The 10,924-nt window shown below is 39.0% G+C and overlaps 1 protein-coding gene across 2 annotated transcripts; it reads right to left on the bottom strand.

Annotated features, from left to right (window-relative positions):
• Positions 1-3,438: 3,438 nt before the first annotated feature.
• LOC138744549 (zinc finger protein 34-like) lies at positions 3,439-9,684 on the bottom strand. Of its 2 annotated transcripts, XM_069900906.1 has the most exons (3): positions 9,541-9,684; positions 6,760-6,885; positions 3,439-5,792 (listed from the first exon to the last, which is right to left on the bottom strand). In XM_069900906.1, exon 3 carries the CDS (start codon positions 5,789-5,791, stop codon positions 4,745-4,747), a length of 1,047 nt encoding a protein of 348 aa, XP_069757007.1. In that variant the 5' UTR covers position 5,792; positions 6,760-6,885; positions 9,541-9,684; the 3' UTR covers positions 3,439-4,744. The 2 variants fall into 2 exon arrangements, 1 of the variants encoding a protein (XP_069757007.1); XR_011345618.1 differs by lacking the exons at positions 3,439-5,792; positions 6,760-6,885 and adding an exon at positions 8,176-8,469.
• Positions 9,685-10,924: the final 1,240 nt, after the last annotated feature.

A 10,924-nucleotide genomic window follows, 5' to 3' on the forward strand; every position in this document is an offset into this window, starting at 1 on the left:
GATTACTTCCAGGAGGGGAGGATTTAATAAGTCTTTAAATGACCACCGCCAGTGGGCTGATATCGCCTCAAACCGTGCATCTTGGTGCCTCACAGTTTGGCGGGCAGCAACCTCCTTTGAAGAAGACCGCAGAGCCCACCTCACTGACAAAAGGCAAAGGAGGAAAAACCCAACACCCAACCCCAACCAATCAATTTTCCCCTGCAGCCGCTGCAACCGTGTCTGCCTGTCCCGCATCGGACTTGTCAGCTACAAACGAGCCTGCAGCTGACGTGGACTTTTACCCCCTCCATAAAGCTTCGTCCGCGAAGCCAAGCCAAAGTAAGTAAATGTTTTATAGAATTCTATTGGAAATCCATCCTCTCCTGGTGTTTTATTGTTCTGTAGTTTTTTTAATATCTCCTGTAATTCTTCTATTTCAAATGGTTTTATTAATTTATTTTGCTCCTCCGTTTGTAATTTCGATAGTTCAATTTTAGTTAGAAATTCATCTATTTTGTCTTCTTTCCCTTCATTTTCAGTTTGATATGATTGCTCGTAGAATTCCCTGAAGTTTTCATTGATCTCCGTTGGATTATATGTAATTTGTTTGTCCTTTCTTTAATGCCAATACCATTCTTTTAGTTTGTTCTGTCTTAAGCTGCCATGCTAGAATTTTGTGCGTTTTTTCTCCTAGCTCATAATATTTCTGTTTTGTCTTCATTATGTTCTTCTCCACCTTATATGTTTGTAGTGTTTCATATTTTATTTTTTTATCTGTCAATTCTCTTCTTTTAGTTGTATCTTCCTTTATTGCTAATTCTTTTTCTGTATTTGTTATTTCCCTTTCCAACTGTTCTATTTCCCGACTGTAGTCCTTCTTCATCTTAGTTACATAACTTATTATTTGCCCTCTATGAACGCTTTCATTGCGTCCCAAAGTATAAACTTTTCTTTCACTGATTCCATATTTATTTCAAAGTACATTTTAATTTTTCATTCAATTAATTCTCTAAAATCCTGTCTTTTAAGTAGCATGGAGTTTAATCTCCATCTATACATTCTTGGTGGGATGTCCTCTAGCTCTATTGCCAATAAAAGGGGTGAGTGGTCCGATAATAGTCTAGCTTTATATTCCGTTTTCCTAACTCTCCCTTGAATGTGGGCTGATAACAGGAATAGGTCTATCCTTGAGTATGTTTTATGTCTACCCGAATAGTATAAATATTCCTTTTCCTTTGGGTGTTGTTTCCTCCATATATCGAAAAGTTGCATTTCTTGCATCGATTTAATTATAAATTTAGTTACTTTGTTCTTTCTGTTAGTTTTTTTTCCAGTTTTATCCATCTTTGAGTCCAAATTAAGGTTAAAATCCCCTCCTATTAGTATGTTCCCTTGTGTATCTGCTATCTTCAAAAAGATATCTTGTATAAATTTTTGATCTTCTTCATTAGGTGAGTATACATTGAGTAAATTCCAAAATTCTGAATATATCTGACATTTTATCATTACATATCTCCCTGCTGGATCTATTATTTCCTCTTCTATTTTGATTGGTACATTTTTATTGATTAATATAGCTACTCCTCTGGCTTTTGAATTATATGATGCTGCTGTTACATGTCCTATCCAATCTCTCTTTAATTTCTTGTGTTCCACTTCAGTTAGATGTGTTTCTTGTACGAATGCTATATCAATTTTTCTTTTCTCAGTAAATGTAGCAGTTTCTTCCTTTTGATTTGGTTATGTATTCCGTTAATATTTAAAGTCATATAGTTCAACGTAGCCATTTCATACTTTGTTTATCTTTCCTTTCCGTTTCCTCATCACCACCTTCCCTTCTTATCCATTTCTGCTTTCTTTTTTTGAACACATTATAAGACAACATTTCTAAAACATAAAACATTTCCACTATTCTCATATCTAAAATTCCTTTAACCCCAATAATCCCTCCCCCTTCTGAGTTGCCCTTTGTCCCTTGTCGGGCAACCACATCTCCCCTGTCCATTTGGATTTGCGAATCCGCTCGCAAGCGTCAACTGATTTCGCAGTGTCCGTTATTCTTCCCCACCCAGCCCCCCCCCAGAAAAGATTTTAATCTTCATATATAACAAAGGTCACTCTCTTAATTCCCTCCTTACTTCCTTTCTTCCCTTTCTTTCCCTTCTTAGTTCTTACTTATACTCTATTTTATATATATATATATATATATATATATATATATATATATATATATATATATATATATATCTATATATAGTTTGTTGTCATTTTTGTTCTTCTTACATCTCTTCATCTCTCTGTCTGTTTTGTAGTTGTTCTGCAAATTTTCGTGCTTTTTCCGGATCCAAGAATTGTTTACTTTGCTGCCCCGGGATAACTATTTTAAGTTCCGCTGGGTATTTTAACATAAATTTATAACCTTTTTTCCATAGGGTCGTTTTTGCTGCATTAAACTCCTTCCTCTTCTTCAGGAGTTCAAAACTTATATCTGGATAGAAAAAAATTTCTTGACCCTTGTATTCCAGTGGTTTTTTTGTCTTCTCATATTTTTTTCATTGCCTTCTCCAATATATTTTCTCTTGTTGTATATCTTAGGAATTTTACTAGAATGGATCTTGGTTTTTGTTGTGGTTGTGGTTTAGGGGCTAATGTTCTGTGTGCCCTTTCTATTTCCATTTCTTCCTATAATTCTGGTCTTCCTAGGACCCTGGGGATCCATTCTTTTAGAAATTCTTTCATATTTTTGCCTTCATCTTCCTTAAGGCCCACTATCTTTATATTGTTTCTTCTATTATAATTTTCCATTATATCTATCTTCTGAGCTAACAGCTCCTGTGTCTCTAACTTTTTTATCAGATTCTTCTAATTTCTTTTTTAAGTCATCTACTTCCATTTCTATGGCTGTTTCTCGTTCTTCCACCTTGTCTAATCTTTTTCCTATATCTGTCATGATCATCTCTAATCTATTCACTTTTTCTTCTGTACTTTTTATTCTTCTTTTTATTTCACTGAATTCTTGTGACTGCCATTCTTTTACTGTTTCCATATATTCTTTAAAAAAAATATATCCATGTACTGGCCCTTCCCTTCATCTTCCATTTCTCTGTGTTCTTCCTCCTCTTCTTCTGAGTCCACTCCAGGATCTGTGTCCTTTACCTCTCTCTCTCTTCTGATTTTCTTGTTGGGTTGTTTATTTTATTTTGTTGGGTATTTTTGTTCTTATTTTTATTAAAAGTGTCTTGGTGTTGGTCTTCTTCTTCTGGGTTGGTCATCTGTTGTTTCTTTGATTTCCTATTTTTATTCTCTTCCTTCTTGTTCTTGTTATTTTCTATGCTTTCCTGTTGAGAGTCTTGCTGTTGTGTTATACTTGTCTGTTTCAGCTGTGGAGATTTACTCCTCAGCTGGTCCTCCCTCCCGTCGGTATTGTTGCGCACTTTTGTTTGGCTCCGTGAGCCATCTTTGTAGTCCTGAGTTCGAGGTTTCCACTGACCTCATCGTACTGGTAAGGCCTTCACCTTCCTCCTCCGACGGCCTTCCTTCTTCTTTTCTTCCCGTTGTTTTTGTTTTTTTCTTTCTTTGCTGCCATTTTCTCCACACTTTCACTTTCAATTTGTTCTGGTTTCTGTGTTAGTGACTGTTTTTTCCCTACCTTTTTGTTATTTTTCTGGAGAGGGCTGGAGTTCCCCTACCGGCCACTACTCCATCACGTGACTCCCAATTGTAAGAGAAGGTTCAGGCAATTTCTGCCAATGGCAAATCTGTCTGTCTTACAGCAGGCAAAAGCAATTTCATGTAATATGACACTGTTTTATTACAAAGACAATAAACTGAATCTTGACATTAAACTTGGCTTGATTTGATATTGTATAAATAAGTCTGACAATGTATGCATAAAAAGGTCACTTAAAGTAATGATATAAACAATTTGATTGAGTTTTTAGAAAAGATGACACGAGCCTACTACAGCAGCAGTAGGCTCGTGTTTGTTGTGCACATTCACGGATTGGATGAAAATGCAGGTAATGTGAGAGATTGACACTAACATTGACAGTGAAGATCTGGGAAACTGGTCTGAGGAACGGAAGATCGAATTCAAATTGGAGAAGTATGACGTGATGTATTATGGGAAGTTAAACCAGGGCAAGTGAATGGCATGGCTCCTCGTAGGTGTTGTAGGAGAGAGAGAGGTATAAGTACATAATTCCCCGAAAGTAATGACACAGGTAGACAAGGTGGTGAAGAAGCATATGATATTCTTTGCTGCACAGGTAGTACGCACAAGAATCGGGACATCATGTTACAGCTGTACAAGACGTTGGCTTTACAGCACCTGGAGAACTGCATGCAGTTCTGGTTGCCATGAGATTAAGCTGGAGCTGGTGCAGAAAAGTTTCACAGGCATATTGTTGGGAGTGGAGGTCTTGACTTACAAGGAGACACCAGGCTTGCTTGGACTGTTTTCTCTGGAGTAACAAATGTTTATAAAGTCATGATAGACATTGATCAAATTGACCCCCACATTCCTTTTCTCAGAGTCAGAAAGTCTAAATCTACAGGGCATGGGGTAAGAAGGGAAGGGGCCTGAGGCAAATTATTCAGAAGGTGGTAGGTATATGTAACGAGCTGACAGAAGAAGTGGTAGAAATAGGTTTAAAAGACATTTGGACAGTTGGATTTGGGCCCAATGAAGGAAAATGGGACTAGCTTAGGAAGCCATCATGGTCGGCAAAGACAAGTTGGCAAAGGGTCACATTGCATGAAGTCACTTATGAATTTGCTGGTGTCGCAACAGGTTGGATGACTGAATGAATCCCTTCCCACATACAGAGCACGTGAAGGGCCTCTCCCCAGTGTGAGTGAGTTGGTGCCTCAGAAGGTAGGATGACACCGTGAATCTTTTCCCACACTCGGAGCAGGTGAATGGTCTCTCACCTGTGTGAACCCGCTCGTGTCTGATGAGATTGGTCGAACATCGGAACTTCTTCCCACAGTGGGTGCAGTTAAACGGTTTCTCCCCAGTGTGAACTCGTTGGTGTCTCAGAAGGTCGGCTGACACGGTGAACCCCTTTCCACACTGAGAGCAGGTGAACTGCCTCTCTCCATTGTGAGTGCGCTGATGTTTCAGTAGTTCCTGTTTACTCTTAAAGCCCCGAACACAATCAAAACACATGAAAGGTTTCTCATTGGTGTGAACTAGTTGGTGTGATGTAAGGTTTGATGTCTGGGTGAATCCTTTTCCACACAGTGTGCAGGTGAATGGCTTCTCTCCAGTGTGGGTCTTCTGGTGTTTCAGCAAATGACTTCTCTTTTTAAAACTCTTCTTACAGTCCAAACATTTAAAAGGTCTCTGATCTGTGTGAACCAGTTGGTGTGCAGTGAGGTTGGATGTAGAAGTGAATCCCTTCCCACATGCAGTACAGGTGAAGGGCCTCTCCACACTGTGTACATGCTGGTGTTTCAGCAGATGAGCCCTGCTTTTGAAACTCTTTGTGCAGTTGGAACATTTAATGGGTTTCTGATCAGTGTGGATAAATTGGTGAGCGATGAGGTGGGTCGATTGAGTGAATCCCTTCCCACACATGGAGCACATATACGGCTTCTCCCCGTTGTGAACTCGCTGATGCCTCAGCAGGGTGTATGATCGGGTGAACCCCTTCCCACACAACGAACACATGTACATCTTCTTGCTCGTTAGAAAGGAGCTTTCTGGTTCCATTTTCAAATATTGAAGAGAATCAAATGACTTGTTCAGGTCTTGTTTTAATGTTTGGCTTGAGCTTCCCATCTGCAAACTCTCCCTTTCTAACATGCTGTGAAGTGTTCCAAATGAATAAAACAAGGTTGGTGGGGGGGGGAGGAGGGGGAGGAAAGGAAAAGACATGTGAGAAGTCACAAAATAAATAAAGGCAAGATGCAAAAGTGAACCCTAGGAATCTGCAGTGTTGTGGGGCCAATGTTAAAACCTAACAGCTCTCTGGCAGGAAATAGAGAATATAGCTGCAGTGGAGTGGAGTTGGGGGGGGGGGGGGGGAGCAGACAAAGGAGCAGGGAGAGGGAGGACTTTATACACCTGCAACAAGACTTTTGAAAGAAAATTCCAGCCCTGCAGAACTTCAGCCATAAAGCAAGGGTGACACAGCAGTAAGGGCAGAACGGTTTGTGAAGTGGTTAGAGCCTCGCAATTAGAGTGCCAGCAACTCCAGTTCAAATCCAGCACTGTCTACAAGTATGTTTTCCCCATGTCCTCTGGGTGCTCCAGTTTCCTACCATGTTCTAAAGATGTTCGGGATTAATCAGTTAATTGGCACATAGGTGTATTTGGGTGACACGGACTCATGGACTGGAATGACCTATTACTGAACTGTATCTCTAAATTAAAATTCAAACAGAAAAAAAATAAGGGAAGCAGATCCATCAATGCTTCCAAATCAAACAGTGCTCTACTTGAACATCCTGACTACCTTCATTCCTCGATTTGTAATTGGGTACAGCAAAGTGAGTATTTTCACCAAATGAACTGCAGAAATTCAATCAACGATCGCCAACTTTTCAAAGATCACTTGAGAACAGCGTTACCACTGGCCTTGGGAGTGACACCCACATCGAGTGAAGCAATATAAAGGTTCCATCACCACACAGACTGCAGCTCCTGATGAACTGAGCTTACTGCCACCTGTATATCAGGTATTGGGATTTCAATAAATGCCAGCCTTGCCCCCAACTCACACATCCTCCGTCAGTGAAGAAAAAGGCTAAAATGCTGAGATTCACACTTACCTGTATGGCTGACTGCTTCACCAGAGCGCTCTCTTCATTGGTAGTCTATGATCTCCCTTCCTTTTGGTTCCTGAGTAATTGATCCATACCTGACAGCTTCATGTTGCCAGGTAAAGTCCTGGGCGTCTGAGGAAGTAAAGAAATAAGGCCACAATTCTTGGTTGACAAATAATCAATGAAAGATGATTCATTTTAAAAAAATCGCTACATGACAGATACACCACAAAGAGCTTCTTACAGTCCATTTATTCAACTAATCAACTGGATACAAATCCATTAAGCACCATCAAGCCATGAAGGAGGCAAATGCTTTATTGGCTTTCATTGTAAGATATTTTAAGTAGAGGGCATACAGTAAATGTGTTGATACAGCAGTACAGGACCCCATCTTGAGTTTTGGTCTCCTTATCTGAAGAAAGATGTTTTTTCCATTGTTTTCTACTCAGTTTCCTGGGATGGCAGAATTGGTATACGAGAAAACATTGAGATTGTCAGGACTACACTCACAGGTTAGCGAAGAATGAGAGGAAACTTACAAAATTCTAACAGACAAGAGGATGTTTCTGATAGCTGGAGAATGCAGAAGTGGGAGTTATAGATTTAGGATATGGGGTGTAACATTCAGAATTGATGTCAAGGGATATTTCTTCACTACAAAATGAACTTATGGATCTGCCCATCACTCAAAAGGCATAAAATTCATTCAAAGGGGGAGCTTTTTTTTTAAGGGTAAGGAGATCAAGGGACATGGGGAAAAGGCAGGTGGGAAGAACTAAAGTCATGATCATCTTGTTGCAGCAGGCCTTAAGGCTGAATGCTCTACTCCTGGTTATATTTTATGTGTCTGCAACATAAGTATCAGCATATATGTCAATGCAATTCCTTATAACATTAAGTACCAGCTGGGTGCTCTGTTTAATTGTACTTTAAGTTTTCCAGGGGATTCACCATAATTATGATTATCAAGGGAAATTATTCAACTTGAATCAATAGGGTTATGGTACTGCATTATCTGACATTGTTCATATTATGATTTAAGGTGAATGACAAGAGAATCTGGTGATATAGATATTATTTTGCACAGTCTGAATTTCCAACATGAAGAGCAGATCCTGAAAATGAACTGTTGGCAAATTCAACAGAAATGCCCAAAAGTCAGAGGTAACTATAAACTTTAGAACAATAGGAAAGAGCCATAAAAATAATTTATTCATTGATTTTTCAATATATCCATACAGATCAAAGATACCTTTGAAGCTGGCCAGTCAGCCAGACTGTAAAATGGCAAGTAAAAATATCCAACTGCTTTGCAAGTGAGAAAATGACCTGCAGTAACCTCCATTTTTGGGATAGACATATTTTTTCCTTTATTTGCCCCTGTGCTCCACAGTTTTAAATCAAACAATTCACATGTAATTAAAGTGCACATTCCCGATTTTATTCAAGGTTATTTGTATACATTTTGGTTAGACCATGTAAAAATTACAGCACTTTTTATTCATCGTCCCCTCATTTCAGGAAACCATATTTGACATTTCACTTCATAGGTGTTGTGAGTACTCAGGTATGTTTAATTGGTTCATTGGTGCAGGTAGAAGAGAGTGAGGCTTGCTTCTAAGCTCTTGATCACCTTTGGAGTCTGTAGTTACAATTTTTTTCAACATAAGGGCCAGAGTTGTGCCAATGAAAATCAAAGATGCAATTATGAGGCTGAAAAACAAGAATAAAACTGTAAGAGAGCTTGCCTAAACCTTTGGATGACCAAAATCAACAGTTTAGAAGAAAAGAGGGTACTTGTGAGCTCAGTAATCACAAGGTGACTAATATTCCAAGAAAGACCTCCACTGCTGATGACAGAAGAATTCTCATCATTATGAAGAAAAATCTCCAAATGCCTGTCTGACAGATCAGAAACACTTCAGGAGATAGCTAGAAATACAGAGGCTACACTGCAAGATGAAAACCAGGGTAAAAGTGTTATGCTTTGGATCTTGGACAGCTCCTTTACACCTCCACACTTTGCTCTTGCCATCACTCTGACACAGGTTAATCTTGGTCAAGACCTTCCTCCAGAATTCTGCAGGATCTTTTAAATACTTCTTGGCAAACTGTAAATCTGGCCATACTTTTTGGTTTGATCTTGCAGTGTAGCCTCTGTATTTCTGCTCATGAAGTCTTCTGTGGCCATAGTCAATGGAAAACTCTGGTCCTTAGGTAAAAAAACGACATCTACAGACTCTAAAGGTGATCAAAAGCTTAGAAGCAAGCCTAGCTCTCTTCGACCTGCACCAATGAAGCAATTAAACATACATGAGAATTCACAACACCTGTGAAGCCAAATGTCCCAAACATTATGGAGCCCTGAAATGGGAGAGGTATAAAAAGTGCTGTAATTTCTACATGGTCGAACCAAAATGTACATAAATAACCTTGAATAAAATCTGAAATGTGTACTTTAATCACATGAATTGTTTGATTACAAATGTTAAATTGCGGAGCACAGGAGCTAATAAAATAAATGTCTATCCCAAGCATTATAGTAAGAACCGTCTTGGGAGGGGACGCAGCGCGCATGCGCGGGACGATCCCCGTGCCCGAAGTGCGGCCGCTTGCTGGTGCTTGCGCACTGTGCGCACCACCTGTGCGGTGCGGGCCCCACGGACGAAAACACCATAATGCCGGGGCCCCGATTGGATTGGCGGCGCCGGCTGAACGGACAACGGCTCCCCTTCATCATTAAATTCATGGTGTAGCCCTTTCTCCCCGTCCCGCAAATCCTACCCGCTGTCACCAACCGATCAGCTGCTCCCATTCCCACACGGCGAGATCCACGGCAAGAAAGAGTAACCGCGTGCGAACCCAGCATGCACCAAAGCACTTCATGAACATGCGCATTCAGCAGAAGAACACCATCAACGGGATCGATGGAATGGTTTGCAGACCCAGAGGATTGTGGGTCTTGCCACCGCCATTATGATAAGTTTATTGCCAGATACAAAGTTCAAAGTGATTGTCAGCGCAAATACATCGGAGGAGTAGCAGAATTGAGTTAAACAAAAAAGTATGCAGATGCTGGGATTAAGGAGTTTGTACCTTCTACCTATGTCCATGTGGGTTTCCTCCCACCCTTCAAAACATACAGGGGGTTGGAGTTCAATGGGTGTAATTGGGTGGCACAGGCACGTGGGCCAAAATGACCATGTTACCGAGTTGTTTGTCTGAATTTAAATTTAAAAAAAGTGCTCAGGAGGTCTTGCAGCATCCATAGGAAGTAAAGGGTAACCAATGTTTCAGGCCAGAGTGCTATGTCAAAATACAAAGAGCTCTGGTCTGAAACGTAGCTTACCCTTCCTTTTTTTAAAAAACTTTATTTAAGATTTTATAACCTGAATAACATATGGGATTACATTTAAAAAAATTAAGAATAAAATAATAGAATTACAATACAGTATCAGTAATCTAAATAAACTATACCCTCCCCAATAATTATTACACATTAATAACACAACTCAAATTAGTCCAACCCCCCTTCCCCCCAAAATAAAGAGTGAAGAATTAATAAAGTTAATAATATATGTGAGAAAAAGAAAAACCCACTTACAAAAAAAAACAAAAACATAACCAATTAAAATACTAACAAAAAGAAAAGTAATTAATACTAAGATATCAGACTTAAAAAACATATTTAAATCAAATTTAAATGCATATATTTAACAAACGGAGTTAAGATTAAACATATATTTAACTCAAACTTAATATAAAAAATTAGTAAAGTTAGTAACATTATCAAAAATTCTTAAACAATAATCAATTCTTAAAAAAAATTGTAGCATGGAAAAAAAAGATGAAAGAAAAAACTTTCTCTATAGAGATAAACCTTCACCAAATATCAACTAACTTCACATCTATCATCATATTAGTCACATAAACCACCATCTTAAAACAAAATTCAAACCTCATTAAGCATTGTACAATTCAATTTTAGTACTCTTCCACCATGTTTCCCTTTTACTCTTGAATAGTTATCCAATAAAAGCTCTAATACCACATTTAAATATCCCCAATCATTACGTTAAAATTCAGATATCCAAATAATAAAAACACATCTACAACGAAATCTATATCTTCAACAAATGGAGCATAAACCACAAACAAAATTCAAGCC

Source organism: Narcine bancroftii, chromosome 10 (genome assembly GCF_036971445.1).
Source record: "Narcine bancroftii isolate sNarBan1 chromosome 10, sNarBan1.hap1, whole genome shotgun sequence".
Taxonomy (NCBI): Eukaryota; Metazoa; Chordata; class Chondrichthyes; order Torpediniformes; family Narcinidae; genus Narcine; species Narcine bancroftii.